General features: G+C 38.8%; 1 protein-coding gene across 5 annotated transcripts in view; it reads right to left on the reverse strand.

The window, feature by feature from the left end:
- SPHKAP (SPHK1 interactor, AKAP domain containing) overlaps positions 1-25,142 on the reverse strand; it is a 66,999-nt gene extending 41,857 nt beyond the window's left edge. Inside the window, exons 1-3 of one of the 5 annotated variants that reach the window (XM_051626693.1) lie at positions 24,923-25,142; positions 6,792-6,894; positions 609-719 (exon numbers count right to left, since the gene is read on the reverse strand). In XM_051626693.1, the coding sequence (XP_051482653.1) occupies positions 609-719; positions 6,792-6,894; positions 24,923-24,963 (255 nt within the window). In that variant the 5' untranslated portion in view covers positions 24,964-25,142. Of the gene's footprint in view, positions 1-608; positions 720-6,791; positions 6,895-24,453; positions 24,499-24,621; positions 24,640-24,922 lie in introns of those variants that run through there. The other 4 variants (XM_051626692.1, XM_051626696.1, XM_051626695.1 and 1 more) reach the window with 4 other exon arrangements.
- Positions 25,143-25,590: the final 448 nt, after the last annotated feature.

Consider the following 25,590-nt stretch of genomic DNA (forward strand, 5'->3'; position numbering starts at 1 on the left):
ATCCAGTTTCATAAAGCAGCAAAACCCCTCTTATTTCTTCATGGGCACTCCTAACCATAGGCTGTTCTTAATTGCATTAAAACACAAAATAGAAATATTTAAACTTAATTTCAAGTGTAAAATAATTTGGTTTGAGATCTTCAGCAGATTCTCCTCATTTAATATGGAAAGAGTTTTCTCTTTAATTCTATCTCCATGTCTTCAAGAACATTGAGCAGCCTTTTAAACATCTGCTTTTTCCAACCTGCCACTTAGCAAATTACAGCTTGGAATAATTTTCTCTTTGGTTTATTTTCTCTTGTCAGTTGCAGATCCTGAACATTAAAAAATATGAAGGGCCAAAAAGTCTGAAGGCCAAATGTAGGGAAACCTCTGCAGTTACCTTTATTATTGTTCTTTGCATAGAAATCTGTATGCATTTTTGCTTTGTATGTTTGATTTTAACAGAAAGCTGGAAATTGCAGAAACTACAGATAGATTGCTATAATTTCAGTGCCAGTTAGTCATTGCCTTTTTTTTAATTTCACATGTACTGTGGTCAGACACACAGCCTACCCAAATAACTCTCAAAGGATGCTTCCCCAGAGGAGATTACAGCGAGTACTTACTGAGGCACAGTTGCTTTCTGACTTGTCTTCCAGAAAACCAATTCGGCATGGTGTCCTCTGATTCTGCAGCCAGTAGTCTGTTGATTCTAGCAGACTGTTACTGCAGAGAATCTGTTAAAATAGTTAAAAGAAGTTAAAATAATGTAAACAATTACTCACTCCTAATTTGCTCTGGGGGGCTGAACTCTGTTGTTTTAACTCAGGAGAAAACTTGCCTACAAAATTTGGGGTGGGCAAGACTGGGATCCCTGTTCCTTTTGGACCTGTCCAGTTAATGCATATTAAATCAAATTATTTATATATCCCTTAAAGTATTAGCCTGTTTCCTTTCAGAACTGAAAGTCCTTGGAAATACTTGAAGGAGATGCTTAAACCCAATATTTTTTATTGGAAAATATTGCTGTGAGTTTTGCTCTGCGTTAAAAGTGATAAACATGGATGTTGAGAAAACTAATTATTTAATCATACCAGAGTGCACAAGCTTACAGCCTTTACCATTTACTGTATCTCTCTCCACAGTAGGTCAGAATAGCATTCTGTGACTCACTTCTGTGACTGCCAAGGCTACAAACTCTTTCTTCTTAAACACATTTTCTTGCTTTCTGAGAAACTAAATTACTTAAGATTTTGCTTAAACAAAAACAAAAGACTATTTAGAGGCAAAGTCAGTTTTGCAAGTCCACTGCTTAGATTGCACTGCATGCTTTACTTGCTGTCTTTGTACTAATATTCCTCTATTAAAAAGGTGGACATTTAGTGTTTTTAAACAACTAGGTTAGCAGCAGAAAAATAATAGTTGCAATAATTATGCTACATATAGAACTTTCTAGATGGCTTATTGTATTCCCCAGGCAGCGACATTATCTATGTTTGTGAAATAGATTTGTATTTTATTTATATTACAGTTACTGCATTACATGGAATTAGGCTGTACTCTAGCTCTTCATCCTCTTTTTAAAATAATGATATTTTAAAATACAACTTGGATCTACCAAGAAAAAGAAACCTCTCCACAGTACTTTACTGCATGTTTTGCATTAACACACCTTGCCTAGATCCCTTCCTTAGGAACAGTCATTTCATGAAATGACTCTGGGAAGCTGATCTGACCAGTTGACACAATTTTCTAATACTCAGGGGCAATCCAGAAGTAAGCTTATTACCACCCGTAGACTAACACCCACTCTAATTTTTATCTTTCTGGCAGAAAGCCAGTTACATCGTTAACACTGCAATCCCTGTATTATTCTATATGGATTTCTGAATAAAAGTCAGCAGAAGATGGATGAGGAGGTAATCGGGAACACCACAGTCCATAAGTCTGGCCTTCTTCTGTGGCCTTTTTAAGTGCCCTCCACAAAGGTTTTGCACCTTTGTGGTGGTTGTTTCTTGGTACTGCAGCCCTGCTACAGGATTTTTTCCAAAGAGCTTCTGAGTACAAATTTAGAGTTCAAAATACTCAGAAAAAGACACTATGCCAAAAAAACTTTGTTCTGATAAAGACAAAGGCTCATGAACGCTTCACATCAACACCAGTCTCTTCTTACGGGCTGCTAGCTAATCTTGTTTACCAGCTGAATGACTCTGCACTCAATACATTTTATAACCTCCTGTCTCAGTACAGGAAGATTTCTGCCACCATAACTAACTCTGAGACTCGATGGGGAAGATAATATATTTAATCTCCCAAAGAAACAATTTCCTGTTAGTGTTATAAACTGTTTTTTTTTAAAAAATAAATGTTTTCAAATGTGGAAATACTGAACCATTATAAACTGGGTGGTAAAATACATAGTCAAGCATTTTTTTTTCTCCTCTTTTCCAAACATTACTTTCCTTTGAGGCTTTTATGAAGGCATAAAGAATTGATCATATACATACATGCACAGACACACACACACACACACATATATGATTTCAGAATTAATCTTATTCTAGATCTTCTCATCCGCAAGGTTAAAGTTCCAATTACCTGTTAAGAAGTAATTTTGCATACATAGGAAACCACTCCCTTTAGCTTAACTAGCTTTTGCCCTAACAAGCAGTCTCGTTTCACTTCCTTACAAATCACAATGAATTTGTCTTCAGCCTTAATAATTTTAGATCTTTCTTTCCCAAATCTCAGACAGTTTCTGATAAACCAGAATAGTCAGAAATTATCACACAGAAACAAGTTTCAGAAATCCTTGGTACTGCTCTTTTTTGTCTCATAAGGACTTGGTGTGCACACCCAGCATTTCAGAACAGCCAGGTCATATCAGATATATATTGCAGATGATAAACTCATGAAATGAGCTGGGCAGTCCAAACTTGACCTGGTTTTCTTCCTATGAGAAGAAATTAAATGACCCTTGGTAGCACTATCTTTCAGATTGTGGGTTTGTTGGTTTTTTTCATGAACCAAACACTGGTAAAGGAATAACAGGAGAAATAACTTTCCTGAGCAAATGTTCCAGGCAGGTCAGCTCATAGATGCTGAGCTTGGGTCACTCCAATGTGGTTTATAAGTTAGAAGAGTTTATGTAAAGCCTGTGGGCAGTTTTTCATAACAGACTTTGAAGTCAAGGGTAGAAACAATACAGTAAGTATGGCAGTTTTGGAAAGCATGTGGTTTTTAAGTAACCTCAAGGAGATGAATGATATTAGTAGGATAATGTTTTCTCTGGGCCAGATTCTCCTCTCATGTGTGCATAAGTAGTTCTGCACTTGAGAATGCAGCCAGAAATGTGAAGGAGGGTGCAACAGGCGTAATATTTTTACTTCTGGAAGCTGGAGGAAATAATTGCAGCAATTTGGATTAGAGGAAGATTGGTGAGACAAAGAAACCCAGATATACTTAAGTCCGTACAGCAGAAGCTGGTGGAGGTCAGCAATCTAAGTAACACAGGTTGGCCCAGAGTCATCAGAAAGGCCTCTGGAAATTACTCAGGAAATAGAGCGCTGTGGAAAAGGGTGGCATGCAGGAACCTGTGGCAGAGGCCTCCTTGCTATGGTCTGGTTTAATACGTGTCTCAGTGGTGTTCAGGAGATGGAAGGTGACATTTGAGTAAGCAGTGGCAGGAATGAGGGGTAACTTTTGTATGAGTTTAAACTCTACCTTATGAAATGCAAGTTTCTGCATTGGGACCGTTATAGACATGTTATTGCTTAGAACTTTCCCATTAGTACTTCTTTGAAGGAAAGATCATTTGAGTCACCCTGAAATGCTGATCACAGTAGAGTTACATACACCTGCTAGGCAACAAAGGTGTATATAGAAGCTGTGTGAACTTTTGGGCATATTTCGTTGTAACAGAGCAATATTATCATGGTGAAAGACAAGTACACAGTAAGAGTGGATGTAAGACTTCTTACAGCATCTCACTATGGTAAGGTGATTCTCCCTGGTAACTAAATACATGTGTTTATATGAAGTGGATGTTTGCATATGTATTAAAACTTGCTGGGATATTCATGCTTTTAAAGGTATATACTAAAGTGCTTATAGTAAAACAATGTACGACTGTGGCAATCAAAAGTGTATACGCTTGAAGGGGCTGGTCTAAATTAACAGGGCTAATTAATTAATCACATGCAGTGTGATGGCTGGTATCCCTTGGAGACATAACTCTACCAGTACATTCTGATTGCCATTTTTGCATTTGAGCATATTTTCAAAGAATACTGAGCTGGTCTGAAGCAAAGGATAAGAAACTTAAACTTGTACTAATTCAGCTGTCAGTCAGCATCCTTCTTTTATGTAGCCTGCACTTTCAGGGCAAATAGTATCATTTGCCAAAATTTCCTTCTCCTACCATGTATTTCTCTTCATTCTTACCTAATTGAGATGAGTTTGTGGCCAACCCCACTGGCACATGTTGTTAGAATTTTACTGGATTCAGTGAGGTTACTTCTGCTTTGCAGTTGTACAATTGAAAGCAGAACTTGATTCATTGACCATACTTATGATAACAGCTGCACACATACTGCTGTGTATCTGGTTCAGAGCAGGATGATTGGAGTCAGAAAATAATTCAGAATTAATTTGCATCATGCACTAAATATGAAATCAGCAGTAATTCATGCTTCTAAAAAAAAGTTTTCCATTCTCCTCTAGAGACTCAGCAGTCAGCATTACTCAGTGTGTTGTGAATCAATGAACTAATTCAGCCTCTAGCAGAGTGTGGTTTAGAAAAGTCACTCTTTCCCAGAGGAAAATATTGCATACGAGTTTAGTGTAACGGCTTCCTGTTCCCTGATTTAGATCATAAGACATTAAAATGCAGCAAATATCTACAACTGAGACAACACTAAAAAGGCTCTGCTCCACAAATGAAACATCTGCATCTTCATGGCTGATAATCTTCATTGCTTTGGTTAATTACTACTCATGAAAAAATATATGAAAGTGGGACATACAGAATAAGAGGAGGCATTTGGGGGCACATCTGCATTTGTTCAGATTGGTCTGTGTAGTAACAGGCTACAAATGGTTCCAGGCAGGAGCCGTTCATGCTGAATACAATTCAAATCTGCAAGTCAGATGCTTAAACTGTTCCTTTGCAGCAGAAACTCATAGTGTTCACTCCACCACCAATTACACATCTAACTTAAGAATCACTGTAACTATCAGAGGCTAAAATAAAAGGTGATGGCCTATTTTTGGTAAATCTTTATCCTTTTCCACACACAAAAATAGAACGGTAACACATTATGTGACAATGCTGTAAAGAGGCCCAAAATACCCTGCTGTTTGTTAGAAATGAATCACCTCTTTTAGTGTGCTGACTATCATAAAATTGACTTGTGCTACAATAAAAAGTTCAAATGTAAGAGATCAGGCAGATGAAGCAGTGATAAATCAAGTGGTAAAGACTAACCTTTTAAAGACAGTAGTGCTTCTGAAGATGACCAAGCTGGAAGCAGTGGTGGCACTTCTCAGCCCTGTGCCACTGTACTTACTGTCTTACATAAAATGTGTAACTCTGAGATTCAGTTAATTTTTAAGATGTTCTCCTACACAATGGACTTTCTGCCTACTTCTGTGAGTGTAAAGATTTCAATTACAGTCATCAGCATGTTAAAAATATCAGCTAGTCTTATGAAAATTAACTCTCTGATCAAATGAAATATAGACACTGCATTTTAGCCATGTTGGGGTGAGCTGGAGAAGCCCAGTCCCAGTGCATACTCATCAGTCTATGAGTTCTTTTTCATATAAATGTTTTTACATTTAACATAATTTCTGTAGATAGACAATACTTATACCTACAGTGTGGTGTTCAGGATGAGAAAAAATAATATCTCCTACTATTTTATCTTTCTCTCTCTGCTTACATATAGAAATGTATTGTTGTTGTTTTGTAAAAAGAAAAGCAAACAAAAGGAAAACATTTTTATTACTAGTGGAAGGAAAAGGAAAAACAACTAAGAATTATGGGAAAATTGAAGGAACTGTAAAGTTTTTTAACATTTCTGTGTTAGAACAAATGCTTTACCAGCTCTAGAATTATGCCTGTAGGAAACAGTAAAGCTCTGAGGGTTGTAAAATGAGAGATGAAAGATAGTCTGCCCTCCTCGACAGGTTTTTGGTAGTGCTCCTTCCTTCATATGAGACTGCCATAATCTGGCTGCAGGGAGGAGGAATAAAAGGAAGCATCTATGGTCTTCACCTGTTTATTCTTGGTTTCACTGAAATTACTTACATGCAAAAATAATGTCAGTCATATCTGACTCCTCCTAATCACATTCATACACACACAGGCACCACTTCCCCCCCTCCCCATCCTCTAAATTAAATAACCGCATATAAACTCACTTTGAATCAACCAAGCCAGCAATGATCAAAGCTATATTACCTCTTGCAGAAAAGCTGTTTTGTGAAGGACCCTCCATTGTGTTGACCTGAGTAAAGCAAAGCTCTGGACCCTCAGGCTGGGTCCCAGAAGCATGCTATATATTGAAGAGTAGTCCTGAAGGTACTCATACTATGTACTGCTTTTATTTAATATGTCAGAGAATAAGGAAAAATAGAAATGTTCAGGGGGTTTTATCTCACATATCTGTGTAATTTATTTTAGGACCAAACAAGTATAGACTAGGCAGATAAAATTGAGAGATACCATAACAACACCCAGGATTTATGTTTCTATACCAGTACTTTTCTTTTTTAGGTATAAATTTAAACATAAACTTAGAAGTTACCTTCTTACATGCTGTGACAGAGCTTCCCAAACTGCTGGCCGAACCGTCTGTGCTGCTGCCTTGGAGCTCTGGGACTTCATGCATCAGTGGAGATTCAAAGTTACTGAAGAAGAAAAAAGAAACAAACCCCCAAAAACCTTTCCAGTGACTCAGCTACACAGATAACTCAAGTGATACCAAAACGCAGTTCAGTAAAGAGATGTTACTTAATTTAGATTACAAAAAGCAGTCTGTACTCTAGTTTCTGATATTCCTAGTCTATTTATTACCTTAATTTTCCCTTTTTGGAAGACTCCCCAGAGTCTTCCATACTCTGGATATAAAATAGCTAACCAATGTCTTTGAAAGAGTATAGGATAGCATAGAGCTGCCTATAATAATATCTGCCTGGTTTGAATGACACTGTAAAAACTGGTACTGGCTTGTTTTCATAGGGATGCAGCTTGGAGCAGCAAATGAAATACTTGCTGTATTATTTAATCTTGGTAGACAAAAGAAATCTTTGCTGCATTTTTACCTGCCTAATAAAGGGATAGTTATTAAAATGACAAAAAAAACCAGCAGGAGTGGTTGAACTCTATAATCTAGATGGAGTATGTTGATACATTCTTGGTTTAGAGCAAAGGTAAGTCATGCACATATTATGTTTTCTGAATCAGTTGTACACATCAGAACTATATTTACTTCAGGACTGTGCAGATGTGAAATAGAAAACCACAAAAACAAGCTTCCTCCATCAAGTTATTTGCACGCACAACTCACACTACCCCTCACACTTTTCTTTTGGAATAGTTGAGGCAAGTCTTGTAAGATCGCCCTCCATATAATAATCAAATTGTCACAAGTTTAGTTAAGCTTTTCTCTCTGGACATGATGTGATTGTAATCAAATCCACACACACAGTGTTAAAGGGTTATTTCTCCAGAAATATGCTAGGGAAAGAGTATCCTACACAATCAAGTCCTGCTTCCCAAATTGGGTCTCTAAAGTGCTTTTAATTTATTGCAAGTAATCTATGAGAAGATGTGAAACATATTGTGATGGACCATAACAAGGGACCAGGTTACCATGGCTTAAATAACAACTTTTAATAAAATCCCATGGAATAACAGGCCATGGGCAACTTCCAGGTATACTCAATTAAAAACTGAATCGCATGTTCCTAAGTCACCTTTAATGGAGCTTAAGCCAATATGTTAAAAGGAGGCTGCTTCCAGTTTTTGCCCAAATCCACAGTCAAACATCAATAACGCACCTTTCCATCATGATTTATGTATGTATATTTCACTTGATACTGCTTAGGACCAGCTATGAATATATCCACTCTCATTGATAAGTAACCTAGTCAATAAGAATTTTGCTGGTACGTGTGATGTTTTTCCATTATTATTAAAAAGAAAATAAAGTAATCTATGTGGGCTGGAATTAGAACAGTGAGTGAAAAATATAAAAGTAATTAAAAGTATTTTGAAAAGTTAGCACCTAATTGCTAACTGGAGGGAAGCTTCATGAATTGCACGAAAGGATTGAACACAGATGAGCTAGTGAGACCAGTAGGTTAACTGACTTCACTTGAAAAGTGTGATGCCACTTACTACTCTCTCTAAGATAACAGGGTCATTTGTGCCTAGAAGGGAGTCTTTTGCTTATTTTACAAAATTCTGCTCCATTGCTTAGATTAAATAGATACAGTAACAATTCTTCGCAGTAATTTTTCTGGCATTGGACAAAGCAAAATTGCGAGTATTTTTAGGCCTTATACTGAGTTATTTGAAAGAACGAGGGACATTAAACATGAGAAGCCATTCTGGTTTTTAATCTTCATTAAAAATAAATAAGTACCCTCCTCGATTAGTTCACATTTAGATGCAGCCTCAGCACTAGGTACAACCTAGTACTTCTAGCGGAATTTGTGCACTGCCTCATTTTATAAGATGCATCACTTCTGCAATCTAACAGTAAATTGCAAATTAACTCTGACCTGCAGGTTGAAGTGCAAGGCCCATTGGTTTTACCTGCTCTTCACTGAGAGGAAGGCTGAGTGGTTTTGCCACTGCTTTGCCTTACAGACAGTTGATAACGCTGATAATGACTCTTTGCTCTCGGTCACAGTGTGCAGGGAACTGAATTCTAGTGAATAAGGTGTTGCTGAGTCTAAAAGCAACACAGTTGATAGTGTGGCCACTAACTGAAGGCTTTTTTGGCCCTTAATTAAACAATACAAATGGAACAGTATATTGAAGCATAGCTTTTCCAGTAAGAGGTAGCACAGGATGTGTTCAGTACAGAAATAAAGCTGTCTTCCTATTCATGTGGAAAGTAAAAAGATCTCTAAAAATTTTCTTAATCCTTTAAAAGCTGTGTTTTTTTCCAAAATATACGCATTTTCCATTTGTAAGTATAGGAAAACTTGTTAAAAGTACATGGTGAGTGAAAAAAATGTAGAATGTAATCAAATGTTTTAAATGAAAAAAGGCTCAATCTCAGACTGAAGTTCAGACAGGCAATAAAATCTGTCTTCGGTGTTACTGAAATCAGATTACATTCTCTTGTCAGCTATCTCAGTCCTCAGAGCTGTATTTTCTGTTCAGCTGATTATTCAGAGCACAGCTATAATCATCAACTGTGTTTCACAGGACAAGCACACACGTCTATGAGTACGTGTTAACACTTTCAGAGCTTCTTTTTTATCTTCAGATTCATGTTTTCTGTGCTGGAACTGCAGAGCAGAACCCTTACTCTCTTGCTGTATTGCAGTTCAACTCTAGCATTGTGCTGGTGAGATGAATTCCAGGCTCCTACTGTTTGCAAACAGGTTCATGCAGTCTGGATTCACAGTCAAGGAAATGAAGAATAACTCTAACAAATGCTAAATTATCAGACCTACATTCAGAAATGGCTTTAGACTTCACAGCCTTTTTCTCAGTGAGTTTATCGGTATGTTATTTCTAAAAGAAGTACACAGAAACACTTATGCCCACACCTTGGCCACCCTTCACTGATGGCCAGCTACCTGAACACCTCTAGGTATCTCACAAAGTAGATGCATAACAGTATAGTAACTGATGGAAAAATGAGCACCTTTCTGACGTGCTTCAGATTGGGCATCCAGAGCTACAAACCTGAGTCTTCTGTAACTTGAGGAGGTGCAGTGTATGAGGTTCTGTCTAGACACCTTCGGGTTCATGTGTCTTTCAACGTGGAACACAGGTTTGGTTTTGCATTGTATCTTTTTCAATGATCTCATCTCTCAGATCAAAGTTTTCTCTTCTCTTTCATTATCCTGTGGGCACTCTTTCTAAGCTTTAATTTTCAATAGCTATCTCATTTCATAAGAGACTCTCCTGAGGCCACACAACCACCTTTGCTCTTTAGAGAAACCACTAAGATAAACCTACTTTTCATTAACTCCCTAGGGAAAAACTATTCTGTCTCTGAGAAGCTGATCACCCTCATTAGTTCCTCAGCAGCAGGAAGCTGAAAGAAACTGCTGCAGAGATGTAACCATCTCATCATCTAATGATAGCTCTACATTCACATACTACTTCTTATTTCACATTTAGAGTTTACACAAAGCACTAGACGTTCAAGGCATCTGAAACAGATGAGAGCCTTTTTCCTACAAGATAAAGCAAGCTGTTGAAGGTTTCAGGCCTTAGTTCTCACCTTTGCTTCACTCTCCGTGTTTATTATGTGAAGGAGAATGCTCATCTGACTTAGACGTGCTCATCTGATCTAGAGCTATGATGGAAGGCCACAGGCACTACAAAGAATCTGTTAAAGGATGGGTCATTTGGGGTTTTTTCCTCTGGTGTGAGAGATCCTAATTTACAGTTCAGCTTTTGAAACTGAAGCTGGGAACCTGGACCTATTACCCAGTGTTAAGAAGCACTTTAGTATTTCCATTAACAGAAGAGCCTCCACAGTCATTTGCCGTCAGGTGCTGTCTTAACTGATTCATGAATTATGCTGTTTTTCTTCCTAAAAAGCTACGTGCTCTCATGAAGAATGTAAAAAGATTTCTTGGAAATCAAAGGACTGTAGTATATACCTATGAGCTTTATGCCACTAACTGTAATAATACATCCTTTATTATTGAGCAAAATGGAAAAAAGAATTGCTTCTATTTTCCCACACTGTATAACCAAAAAATAGTGACCTTGATGATGCAAGACTCCATTAAAAAAACACAGCTGCTCCTAGAAATAATTATCTTCTTTGCAGATGTGACAGATGGTGCTATATCAGCCAAGAGGCAATCTAAAGAATTCCCCAGGTTATCACTAAAGAAAATCCATCTTGTGAAGCAGTATCAGAAACTTCCATTTCCTACCATCTTGAACAAGCACAACCAGCTTCCAAAAATGTGCTCTTCAATAATTGTTCCTAAGGAATCACTTAAATAAGTAGTAAGTGACCATTATATATATATTTCTCGAAGCAATCCTATTATAGCCTAGTGCTTTTCATCTTTTTGTTATGAAGCCTAATCACGGCATTTTGAATATATGAAACACACTGATCCATGAAAAAAGATAATCTTGGTGAAGGAAGCCAAATGAATGAACACAAGTGATGTTTCTTTGCAATTATCTCCAAGCTATAGTCAGCTACATTTCAAATGTTTTGTTAATATTTGTACTGAACACCATGAACAACAAAAAAATTAATGAGTCTCTTTCTGAAATAGACAAGTGAAAACATGGCAAAATATTAAACCATATTCTTACCTTTACACTCACAAATAAAACTGAAAGATACTCAGGAAGACAGCTAGCTTCATCCGGACCCTAAGCAAGCAGCCTTTTTGAAAGGCATGCAGCATTCACACATCCCTTATCTTCAAAGCTTTTTTGAAGTAGGCAGACTCTTTCCTCATGCTGCCTTTCAGATTTTAACAGTTTAAAAATTTACCTTTACAGATAAGCAGGTCAACAAAGTCACTAGCAGTAAAATCTTTAGAGGTAACAGTGTCAAAGGTACTACTTCAATCCATAGAATTGTGTTTTATTCAATCTGGACCATGTGTGTACTTCAGTCAGGGCACAGATGGTTAGTCAAACAGACATTCTATAAATATCTCAAGCAAATGTCTTTCTGATTTTGTTATGGATTTGGAACTCATGTGCAGAATATAACCACTGACAGTATCAGGGTTTGATCTTGTAAGGTATTCAAAGACTTATTTCAGTCTCTCTTGGCTGCTAATGACTTCACTGGGAACTGAAAATGCTGAATATTTCCCAACATTCTGAGACCTGAGTGCCTATGCAGTCCAACAGGTGCAGGATTGCGTTGCTAGTTTTATAGTTCAGTGCACTAAAAAGAGTAGAAGTTAATGTGCTTTGTATTCAGATTGTTCATTTTATAATGTCTATGGGGTACTCCTGATTTACATTTCATTTTTACCAGTGATGCAGCTGCAAACAGGCCAGGTCTTTCATGCCAATAAAAAAGAGAAGCAGAGAAAAGACAAGCCATTCCATGGTATACCACCCAATACAAAAATCCTTTTCCTCCCATGCCCACAGGGCCCTGAGTGGACTTTATTTTGCTCCAAATTAAAATAAGCAAACACACATAGAAGCCTCTGCTGGCTTTAGCAATGATCAGCCTTATTTCACATCATGTTTAAAAAATATTCTAAAAGATCAGACAAATTTTACTGGAGAATAAATGTAAACAAAGCTAACTAAACTTCATATGATCTACTTAGAAATATTCCTGCCTTCCTCTATTTACTGATTGAATTCTTAAAGGAAATATAACAAGGTTTTATGTACTAGTCTGATAAACTTCTCCACATTCAATAGTTATGGCAGGGTATGCTCAGATGAAAGAGTTGTCAATCAAATCAGGGAGCTGGCAATCAGGAGCTGAATGACTAATTATTGGGTTGGAGGTTTTTTTTTGATGTTTAACTGTATTTCAGTAGTTTACTGACAGAGAACCAACCCAATATAAACTGTGCTTTTGCTCACAGCTGTTAGGAATCCTGCCTTTTCCCCACCTATCCCTGACTTTAGGACAATTCCAGGTGGACCTTTGTTATGCTGATAGAATGGCTACTTACTAAGGAAACCTTCTAGACAGGACAGGCTTAGACCTTGGTCAGAATAGGCTACAAAAAAAGCACATGAAGAATCATAGGATCTCTTCCTGGTAGAGTGCATAAGGTAATGAAAGAAATACCTACAATGACGTGTAGGATGCAGTATTGGTAACTACCATTTTTTAAAATTCCCAATTTGCAAGAGTTTTAAAAGGTATAAAAAGAAGTCCTGGATCAAAAACTAGGCACCAGGTAAGGTCTGATAAGGATGAATGATGGCGCCTTAGAAAGATTAAGGAATTGATGCTTAAATTCAGGAAGGACTTCAGGACTGTAGCTTATGGAGATGGACTGAAAGATAGCCAGGACTGCTTTTCTGTCCTAAAAGCAAGGAGGTTAAACTCAGCTCTGAAGTGCCAGCTAGGTGTGAAACTAAGGCACTATTGAGGTTTTGACTATGGGAAAGATCAGAAATTGCGTGAAAGGAAGGATTCTTCAGACTAATTAGCCTGTATGTTCCTAATTTAGATGGGCAATGTGGATCAGGAAGATGGTTCTAGAGAGATACAAACTGAATTCACTACATCCAGGCACAGATATTAACAGAAAAAACAGTGAAAGGCAGTTCCATTTCCTCTGCAGTGAAGCAATAGGCTTGCTACTATTTAAGCCTAAAAACTCACCAAGAAGCACTATAAAATCAGAAATATTCTTTAAAAGATGTCCCACTAAAAATTCCTTATTCATATTCCTTAGTGTATGTAGGTGTACTGTGTAGTAGCACTTGTCCTTGTGCTATAGAAAGGAGGGCAAAGACAAAATGAAGAAGTTAAAAGCTTGTTTTTCCTCTCAAACAAAGACGTTCATGGTTGTGTATTTTTTAAGAAACTGCACTTTTGATAGCAATGCCTATTCTTAATATAGATTGTGTTATTAGTGCAGCACAGTGTGATATTCCAAGTATGTGATGTTATCTGATCTTACTTCTTTTAAAGTTAATGGAACAAACATTGTGACACAGCTGGAATCTGGTGAAATTTGGTCCAAATTAAATACATTAAAAATGTGCAAACATCTCCCACAGACTTCAACTAGAACTGGAAATTCTCAGCATTTTCCAAGATGAAGTCAAAGAGGTTGCAAATTAGGCTTTCGTGTCATAAACCACTTGGTAATTTTAAAAAGTATGTTTAAAATGTGATTTAGATCTAACATATAACTTGTGTTCTCTGACTACTCCTCTCTTCCTTTTGCTATGTACACTCTCACGTGGGCATTTCAGGAGCACCAGTGGAATGACACAGGAAGTAACTGGTGATTTCATGTGGAGGATTTTAATCTTGCCTTAAATAGTTTTTTTAAGTATTTATATAGATAAATGTCACAGGCAAGCTTCTCAACCAGCTCGTGCCACCAACAGTGCAGTGTGTTTCTAAGCATTACAGCAACAAGAGTCAAATACTGGCAAAAAAAAAGGTCTCAAAACACAGCACCTGACACCAAGTGTTTAACTATCTGACAACTTTTCTTAAAATTTATTCTTTGAAGATCTCAAATCAACTCACTAAAAGCTTTTCATTAATTAAATTCAAGACAGATACTAAGTACTTCTGAAAGGAAGAGAAATGTGAAAAAGATGTTCATAACTTAAAAGTAAATTATTATGTGAAGGTCTTATTTGAACAGGAAATACATATAGCTAATAAAAACTTGTGGGCTGTTCCAGTGTTTTCCTTTTTAGATTGATTACAAATCAAACAGACTGTAAAAGTGCAATCACAACATGGTAGGTACTCAGCATTATGTGCGTGCTAGGAAGGTGAACATTGCTTTCCTGTTTTGAATGGTGTGTTCCTTATGTTTGGCAGACATTCTGAAATTCTTTGTAGCAACTCTTCTCAGAAATAATTAATCTGGATTTGGAAATTTGAAATTAACAAAGGGCTTACTTGTCCCCAGATATTTAAGGAAGAAATTTGGAAATTTCCTGTTGTCACAACATCATTTTCAGCTAGTTCAAAACCAAAAGTTATAGGGCAAATCTGTTAGTGAAAAGGGACTGGTGATACTGGATAACCAAATTTTTAAACACAGAATCTGAATTATGGAACAGTTTGATGTCTTGGGGAAAAAAAAAAAAAAAAAAAAAAAAGTATTGGTAAGACCAGCCAAAAGGCCATAATACCATACTGTACCATGTTCTCTATTACAAATCATGAGATTCTAGATTTCTTCCTCAATTCTTGGAGGTATTGTTACCCAATTGTAAAACAATTTCTGCTGCTGTAAAAACGAAGGAAATTCATAGTCTACTGTCATTCATTTCCTTGGACAGGCAGCTTCACCAATACATCTGTATGTTCAAAAAACAATTGGTCAAAACTATTCTATGTGGTTGTGATGTTGGTCCCTACTAAACACAATTTGTTTATGGTAAATACCTTAATAGTATCTAAAGTACTTTCAAAAGTACCTGTCTAGTAAATGTATTATTTTTTCAAGTCCATTCTCATTTCCAGTCATTTCAACTTGAAAGAAAGCCAAATTAGTTTAGATTCCTGTTAAACATTTAAAAACATTTCTTAGGATTATAATAGTACTCAAAAACCAGGGTTTTTTTACCTTATGACACCATAAAAGCAAAACAATAGCCTAAAATTAGTGTCTTCCTCTAAACTATTCACAGAAAGTTCCTGTTCTTTTTAATTTGGTATTGTTTCTATGACCACCTGCAGTTATATTCATAAACTATCTAGTTAAAATGTCAGGGTACATTCTAAAGTTATTTTAATGGCAAAGAATACATTCTGCCTATGCTTATTCATAACAAATCTTATTTTAACATAATTTACATGCCTGAAATATTCCTGAAAAATTCTGGTTTACTACTAACATCCCAAAGGAGCACATCAGTTTTGATGCCAAGTTAATATGTCAATAAATACCAATCTGTGATAATTTATAGAAAACAAAACCTTATAACTCACTTTTTTTAAAATATAGGGGTTTTTTGAAAAGCATAGAAACATTTACACAGATGTGAACAAAATCAAGCTGCCTCTAACTATCTTGGCATCTAATATGATAAAATATGTTTTTGTGTGTCTCCAAGATACTACAGACATTGTTTTTGGTTTAGCTTGCTTGAATTTGTGAAACCTTTTTTTCCACAGAGTGTAACGTGATTAACAGGATTGGGCGGTAGGTATAACAGCAACATACTCAATTTTTTTTTCTAGCTTATACTAACATAAGAAAAACATGAAAATTCAGTCCAATAAATTATAATTGAGGGCTTTTTTTGACAAGATGAATCCTTCTTCTTTCTACCACCTAAAATCTACTGTCTTTCTAACTATAGGTAAGAAACACAGGATGTTATCTCTGAGAGTCTAAAGGTGAATCATATCAAGGAGTTATTCATCAACTGTTTTCCATGGCAGTATGATGTAGATAAAATGCAGGGCTTCTCCAGCCACTACTTTGCAAGGAACTTCAGAATAACTATGAAACTCTTGTGACAATTGGGCTTGAAATGCTTGACTTCTTCTGGCTGGGATGCACAAGGTCCAGCAGGACTATCTGCACCACCAACTGAGCTCAGGTTAAGCTATCAGATAACCTTATCATTACCTGCAGCATGATTCCATGAGTACCTGCTAAATTAGTATTCTTGCATTTACAACTAATGCAAAAATATAGAACAGACTAAGTAGACACAGATTTTCAGTTATCCACTTAGAAATCAAGAGGAGATTTGGTTGCAGAACTGATACAGTTCATATACGCTACTTACTTTTGAGAATGTGAATAATGTGACCGTTGGATTTCACTGAATTTATGGCATATATTTTTCTTCGAATTGAACTTATTGGCAGGTACAATGTCACCATTTACCTAAAGCTCCTTAATAGCTGTGCTACTACTTCTATATTTTATGTACTTGAGAAACAATTATTTTTGCTAGTTGAAGGGATGTTCTTAATCCAGAATTTGTGTGAGGATGATGGGAATTTCATTGCAATATCACAACATTAAAATATTTTCCTTTTAAAAATAAATGAGCTGTTCACTTTTATTGGATGTCTACAACAGTAATACACATTTTTCACTGAGAATGAAGAGATTGCCTTGACAGCATAGAGAAGGAATAATCTATAAGCACGTTGTTGAAAGTTGTTACCCTGCTGATTTGTTCTCTTCTCTTTTCAAATTGAAATAGCATAGACAGTTATAAATGAATCTTGGGAGAAAACGATTCAGACCTAATTTAAACACAGTTCTGAAAACTAAGAGATACTTTGTACTTATTCCTTTAATATTCTGAAGGCCAGCTCCACCGCTGGTTTAGATGTGCTGTGCCTGTTCCATGGAATTCTGATAACTATGCATTCTCACAGGGACAACATAAGGACTACCTAAATTGTTCATTGCTGAAAGAAAATTCAAATCCAGTCCTATGGGACACTCTAAGTAAACTGAGGATTTGCTGAAGGGAAACTTAAGTACCCTGTGCTGCCACTCTAAAAGCAAAACTAACATCAATGCAAGCTAAAGTGCTACTAAACTAACTAGTTACATCGTTGCAACTAACAATTCTAAGCAATACTCCACCACCTGGGTGTCTGGTGTATCTTTGGGAAAGCAAGTAATTTAAGTTAAACTGTATCTAAATCTAGGCATCCTAAATGGTATGCATCTTTGTGTTTAAGAAGTTTTAACTGTAACACAGAGACCTCTTAGTTGAATTCACTCCAGTTTCTCCGCACTTCATACAGTAAGTCAACACTTTTCCAGAAAACAAAAGAACTCCTGTAATACTTGGGAGCTGGTTATTGCAAGTGCATGGAGCAGTCTCAAAATAGAGTGCAGAGAGTAGGCTTCAGTGTTAGAAGTGATAGCTTAGAGTTAGGTTATACAGGGCGTGTTGACAAGTTTTGCATTTTACTGTCTTGGAAATGTGTACTGCAGCATCAGGTTCTGTGTTATAATGTTTTTTAAAGTTTGTTGTGTTTTTTTTTTTTTTATTTAAGTTAAATTTAATCAAGATTTAGAAAGGAAACTTTCTTGCAGAGCAGTCAAGGATAATTATACATAAGATGAATTGTGGTGCCACAGCCAAAAGAAAACCTAGCTTTGATAAAAAACCCAACACTGACTACCTATTATGTGTCATGGGTATTGGTAGCAGCCAGATGTTTAATAATAAGGCAAGTCTTGAAGCAAACAAAATTAATGAGGGAAAGTAAAGAGATTAAAGAAAATACTCCAAGGTTGACACAACTAAAAAAGAAAGTTTAAAATTCATACTGTGCACCAGATAAATCCTACCCATTGTACTACTAATCTGAAGATACTAAATTTATACTTGTTATTAAAAGAAAAACAGAAATATCCTGTATATTTTTTTCCCTCTGTTTTTAGTGAAGCAGGGGGAAGGGAAGATGTATTGTACATGCAATATCAGGCATTGTTTAATCCACTGATAAACAAAAAGGTGAATTAAAAATTGGGAAAGAACCCTCTCAAGTTTCTGGTATATCTACTGAACTCCTGGTATATGTTAAGTGTTTCAAAGTGCACAGTCCCCATGGGTGCTAGCAGGCTTTTCCTTCCTGCTTCTCCAGAGAGCACAGCCAGCACCTGTCAGTAGCCTGCACAACATGCAGGGAAATAGGGAGCTGCTGCATTTTGTCCTCTGAGTTGGTAATCAAAGCTATTGTTTTGATGTAGAGGTTTAATTCATTTTTCTTCTGAAAGAAAACTAAAACTGCCTTTTCCACTTCTGGGTGAATGCTCCAAACTATTGGGCTATTAGTGCTTGCATTACAGGTCCTTCACATTGAAGCTGTTTCCCCATTGTTAAACAACTAAATACTGTTGGAGAGGCAGCTGGAGCGTTCCAGCCAAACCTGAAGCAATGTAATATCAAGCAGTGACCCTGGAAGGACCACTGCTGGGATCCCTGTGATCCCGAGTTGGTATCCTCATCAGAGGGAGCTCTCAGCCTCTTCTATCAGCCTGTTACTGTTTCTCAGCACCTCTCGTACACAGGACACTCTGTTGTCTCATTACAGAACTTACTGTTCTGCCTTCTGGCTGTTCAGTTGCCAATCATAGCTCAAAATATTAGTTTTTAGAGTATGTTCTAATTTACAGTGTTCATAGTCCTAAATCTCCAGGGAATGACAGCTGCATGAGAGAAGGACCTGAAGCAGGCTTTAGTGCTAGGATTGGTTATCTACCCTGCAGATGAAGGCTCCCACCAGCCAAACTGTACCTCCCTCCCTCCTACTTTGGGTGTAGCCTTACAAACTATCTGTAACAAGAAAGAGTAAAGTAATTAGCACAGGGCTGAGGAAGGAAATGGCAAAACCCTGCTTAAACTAATTAGTGTACTTACAGTGATAACTGGAAGGAGGTCATAGTTTAAATCATATACGAAATTAACAGCATAGCAACAAATTATGGGCATATCAAACTGTCACTGATGCTTGTTAGGATTTCCCAAGTCAATCCTGGGAGAAGGACGTCTGAAGGAGAGGAGAACTGAATGATGAAGTAGTGTTGGTACATACAGGCTGTGACTGACACTATTACAGGCACTGCAGTCAGAAAGGGGAGCGGTGATGTACAGGAGTAGAGCAGGAATCAAAAAAAGAAATTAGTGGATGTTTTCAGGAAAAGAAGAGTGAAGTTGGTGTGGGAGGCTGTGGTAGCCTGGATTAAAGTGTTCAAAACATAATATTGGTAAAATAAAGGAAGATGGGGTGGTAAATGTCTGGAAATAAGCAATAGGTTTTTGTCACTATAGTGCATATTACGTTAGTAAAACAAAGCACAGAAATTATGTAGTTAATTTCTTTTCTACTTCTGCAAGTCTCCCTCCTCCTGTCACCTACAGCCACACTCTTCAAGGGATCAGATTCCTCATCCACATACTTATGACCTTTGACAATTTAAGTTATTTCTGGGTTTAGCTGAACTTTTTGACCCCTGCCCTCTCTGAAGGAAAATATCTCTGAGAATTGTTGCTTGAGTTTGACAACATAGGTTAGCTAGGATAAAGAACTGTTTAAAATAAATTCCCATGAAAACACAGTACAGTATGTCATCTCAACAATTCCCACCACTGACAATCAAACTGACATTGTAAGAACCTGGTGAATATCCAAAATGATCACATCACATTAGGTAAATTTTCTGTCCACCCCATTCAAAACATCTGGTAAATTCACCTGGAAATTTGTAAATGAAAAGCATAACCAAGAAGTATTAAATGGATTCCTCAGTTGGTCTGCAGTACTGCTTCTGCAGAAGTGCAGAAAAACACATTTCTTCCTCATATGTGACACCAGCTACTGTTCTAATGCTCGCAGTTGTATTGATAATGAATGTTCTGACATTACTTTCTTGTTCAGGCGATTTGTTTATTTGCCCTCTTTTATTTAAATAAGATTTGTAATACATTTGTTTCTCTTTTACTCACAGAGGTGAAAAAAATATGGAGAACAGATCTGTAAGCCGTGTTTAGTCTTGCCAAATACCACTGATCACCCCCCTGAGTAGCTGTCTTTGATTATTTCATTCCACTTGTTCAAAATATATTCTTAATACTGATTCCTGTTGGTTTACATGTTGTTGTTCTGTTCTGGGGGCTTGGGGGGTTTGTTTGTTTGCTTGTCTGTTTTTTGTTGGAGCTATTTAAAAAAAAAAAAAAAAAAAAAAGGAAAATAATTATTCCTTCAAAGAAACTCTTATCTCTGTCTTAGTCCCTTGACTGTTGAACTTCATAATTTGGGTCTTTGCCAGCAATTTTATCTCCTGAAAGGATCAACGTTTAATTTCACTCATTCCTAAAAGCATCTTAGTACAAAACCACCAAATCTGTTTTCTCTGTTTTACAAGATCTAGGCTGTTTTGCTGGACCACAAGAGCAGCTGTCAGCTGAAGTCTGTGACCTTAGTGTTACTGTGTAAGTTCCTGAGGGCAGGGAGTGGGTGCCACATGCCTACTGTCTGTAAGAAAGGTCTGATACAGCTGCAGCTTTTTGGATCTGTTCTTGGCTTTGAATATCTTAGTTTACATCTTTGTATCTATGGTCAGCCCTAGTATATTCATCCAATACAAAATATGCTTGGTTTCCAACAGGACCTTGTAAAACCAGGAAGTCTTTTCTTAGCCATTCTTTGTGCTCCATGTGCCTATGCTTTCTGCCATGCCACATATTACTGACAAGTAGCAAAGATATTTCATTTTGTGTTGGTAATGCAAAACTGTTTGTACTACATAGAGAGTAAGTTTCTCAGAAACAGGCAGATGTTCTTCAGGCTTGTCTTTTCAGTGTTCAAAATATAAAACCTGCTACTTCTCATCTCTGTTGGGTGGATATGCATTTTAATTTTCTTGAATTACAGTTCAATATAATGTTGCTTCTGAGCTCCAGGGCTGCTTCCAATACTGAACTAAAGAACACTTATTATCCCTCTTCTTCTTTCCAGTATTCCAACAAAAGGTGTGTTGAAAGCATGTACCAGTCCAAAAGACATGTCTAAAGACTCTTACTTGTCAGCTAAGACTACTTTCAGATATACAGGATTGGCCAAAAGTTGTGTATAGGTATAGATTTAGTTCAGCAAGCTTGAGCAGTAAAACTGCAGTTTTAGTGAGATGGGTAGTTGTGTCTCCTTAGGCAGCCATTCAACAACATTCTGAATAGTCACTGGATTACACATGGGACAGAAACACAAAGTTCCTGGCTCATGTAAGAAATTCAATATTTTTCTTCCTGCTTCTAACCTGAAGATGCAAAGTGGAAGCTAGTATGTTTAAGGTCTTTATGTGGTTTTGTTTCTCCACCATAAAAAAACCCAACAAACCAAAACAAACCAACCCAAAAAACCCCCCAAAGCAACCAACCAAAAAAAAAAACAACCCCACAGTTCCAGCTTCCCAAATGAGACACAGAAATAAATGTCTATTAGCTGCTTGGAGAAAAAAATGACAGCTACCAGTTCTGTGCAGCTCTCTGCAGCTGCTTATCTGATCCCCAGAGTAAGCATTCAATGCAAGAAGCTACTGCCAGAAATGTTAATTTATCAGTGGGTGCCCAAAGGTCACTAGCCTGCTCTGCTGTGCTCCACAATGGCTGAGGCACCCAGGCCCAGGACTTTTGTTTTGCCTTCAGATATGGAAGCCAGAGCAGTGAAAGGTTTTGAGCAGGAATTAACATGCACCCTGAGCTTATGCTGAATGTAGACAGTGATCATAGTACGTGATAGGAAAGCCAGCAAGGTGGGCAAAGCTGTGGCCCTGGTTTAGGAAGCTGGGTGTAGGTGAGTAAGACCATGTGTGAACAGCCACAGAAACAGGCCAACACCCAAAGCAATTCTGTAGGGAAGATGTAAACTTTGTTTAGTAAGATATGTAAAGCTGACTCCTAAATGCTAACATTCGTTGTTTGTATTTCTCAACAGCTGCTGTAACTAGTGCCCAACTAAAGTTGCCCAAATATTGTGTGGTGGGCATAATAAGCTGAAGGTGTATGAGGACAAGTTATTTATCTCATGACTTCCCAGGTGTGCTTTTCTGGTCAAGTTTCCTGGTGAAGACAGGAATGATCCAAATAAACTACTTGCTGTTCTGGTGACCTTATTTCCCACAGACAGACACTGACAGAAAGTAAAGCTCACATAGTTGTTCTGCAAAGAAAGGGTTACCTTGATTAACAAATAACAAGCAGCTGTCAACAAATTAGCTTCAGGTGATAAAAGATATCAAAAAGAGAGCTGCAGCTCTTGCTGCAAGGAAGTCTGGCTTGCTTGAGCTACAGAAAGAAAATCTCTCTTCAGAAAGAAGATACAGGTACATTACTCACAAGAGCAGGATAAGCCTTGCTACAGAATTAGATGGGATTTTTTCTGGGTCATAGGCCTAGTTGGGCTGAAGAGATGACCAGATGGCAGAGCTCTGGAGTGGAGTAGGACTGGTTTCCTCAGCTGTATATATTGAAAAGCCTAGCAAGAATTGTGTGGTGTCTGAAGGTGGTTGTATGTGTATGAGGAGGTAAATGTGTAACAACAAAAGCAAGACTATGAGCAAGGAAAACAGTAGCTTATCTAATACTTAAGATCCTCAAGACTTTCTCTTTAGAATAGCTGTTTTATTCTGACCCAGGTTAATGGTGTAAAGATTTCATTCTACCCATTTTTTTCCTGCAGAGTGTAAAGTCTGGGATGTCAGATAAGACAACCTAAAAGTGTCTTTGACCTTAAGTTCTGAGTCTCTCTCACTTTCAGATTGTTTCTTCCCATAAAATACTAAAGTTTGTACAATCACCTTGGTATTCTGTGTGTAAAAGTTGCATATAAAATTACTAGCCATGTTTAACACACAGAAGCTAAATCCTGCTCATTTCCCCCTGAAATGCTAAAGGAAAAATTGGGAAAGTGTATTTCTAGATCATAAAACATGATTAAGCTTTGGTCCGTAAAGGTTTGCTGATATGAAACACTATTAAGTCAGCTCTCTTTGAGGGTTTGCTTTAAAGCATTTTCTTTCCTTCAAGTACACAAATGCTAGTGCAAGTAAGAATCACCCACTTAAGTGTCGTTGTCACTCCCTCTACTAACTAGTTCCTTTTGAGTATTCAGGTAGTTACATATCGTTTCACTACCTTCCTTTTAAGGCTGCGTTTCTCCAAACTTTATTTCTCTCATTTTTACCACTCTCATTGGGATGCTACACTGGAAGTGACCAAACTGAATTATGATCATTTGCAACATATACTTTTATCTCTGATAGTCTCTATCATACGTAAATGGTATAATTTCTATAATACTTTGTATGCCTGCTATAATCAAAATGCAATTTACTTGTGATTGTTGAAAATTATGCTTAACCACATCTTGCATCTCTGGTAGGCTACTCCCATTTGTGCATCAATTTCCGTCTTGAAGGAAGTTTTGCTCTTATTTGTTATATGTAAGTGCTATAAATACACGTTTGGTGGAGCTGAGCTAGAAACATTATGGTGATTTTTAGGTTTTTCTTACATTGTGAAAGAATAGGTAGCATAGAGGCATCGAAGTGATTTAAGCACAATATCCTAACGGTATTTTACTAAAGCACTAATTAACTTACCGACTCTCTTAAGACGCTACGGTATGAAAACTAGTTGTTACAGCAACATTCGATGACGAAATCTATATATATATTTTTTCTCTGTTTCAAGAAAACCCCCTTCGTTTCTGCTGTTGGTGCAGGAGTGAAGGCAGGGCTGTTGCAGGCAGCAGCACCTCCCCAGCGCCGCACACCAGTGTGCGGTGCCCGTGCCCTGCGCTCCCCAGCCCCGCACACCACCCCCGCCTTCCCCGGGGCCGCCCGAGGTCGCTCCCGCTCGGGTACCGCAGAAGCCAAGGGCAGCCCCGCCGAGGCGTCCCCGCTCCTCCGGAACGGCCCCTCCGCGGTGTCCCCGAGCCTCCGTGACCGCCGTGAGCCACGGGGGACCCCTTCCCTGCGGGCTGCCGTGCAGTGGGGACCTCGGACCCGGGCGGCCAGCGCGGCTCCTCACCGGGAGGGGACGGGCGGGCACCCGGCGCGGCTACTCACCGGGCCGGCAGCGGGAACCGGCGGCTCCCAGTGCGGTTCTCAGCGGGCGGGTCTGGCGGCCCCGCAGCTCCTGCCTCGCCTCAGGCGACGCGGCCCCTCGCGACGCGGCGCAGCCCCCCGCGCGCAGGCGGCGCGGGGCGGGGGCGCGGGTGCGGGCGCGTGCCCTACCTGTCGGGCGGCGGGACGGGACGGGATGGGATGGGACGGGATGGGATGGGATGCTCGGCTCGGCTCGGCTCCGGCGGGGTCGGGGCGCCCCCGGGCTCTGCCCTCACTCCTCCCCTGCCCGCCCCGGCCGCCTCCCCCGTCCCTCCCTCTCTCCCCCACGGCCCCGGTCCCCGGGGCAGCGGCCGCCGTGGTCCCCCCGCCCCATCTCCCGGGGTGGTGCGGGCCCCAAGGAGGGAGCTCGGGCAGGGGCTGCGCGGGAGGCCGTCAGTCCCGGGAGCCCCGTCCCTGGGACCCTGCGCACCTGCTAGCCGGCGGCTGGCCGCGGGAGCCCGGGCGGAACATGTCGGGGCGGCGGAGCGGGAGGGTCCTGCTCCCGTCTGGCGGTGCGGGGGGATGCACCGGTCTCGGGTCGCCTGGAGAAGTTGCTGGCGTTGTGCTCAGTTTGAGGTGCGGGAACTGGGACGTGACAGCGAGGTGTCGGGTGACTCCAGCAGGAAACAGGAGAGCGTGGCTGACTCCTCCTTGCAAACGTCTTGATGCTCTTCGAACCTCAGCCGCAAAATCATCCGATTTAAACTACGGGGGTTCTTTTTTGTCTTAGATGCGAAACGTGACAATTTAGAAAAGGAGCCTACTTAGTTAACTAGAACTTGTGTCTTGCTCCTTTGGGCTGTTTTATATGGTTACTTGCAGCAGGGTTTTGGGTTTTTTTGGTGTGGTGTTTTTTTTTTGTTGTTGTTTTTCAATTAAAAAAAATGCTGAGGGTCTTGTGGCTTGGTTTGGTCGTGTTTGCACACCCACGCCTGAGAATATATGCAGTACAAATTATTAGAATTGGTCTCTAGTCGTGGAGAGGTGAGATTAAAAGCATCTGAGTCACAAGTGATGCACAGTGGAAACATAACTAATTTGTGAACCCTGAGCTGCAGTGTACTGGGTTCAGGAGTCCTTTGGCTCAGGTGTGACATT

Source organism: Apus apus, chromosome 8 (assembly GCF_020740795.1).
Source record: "Apus apus isolate bApuApu2 chromosome 8, bApuApu2.pri.cur, whole genome shotgun sequence".
Classification (NCBI taxonomy): domain Eukaryota; kingdom Metazoa; phylum Chordata; class Aves; order Apodiformes; family Apodidae; genus Apus; species Apus apus.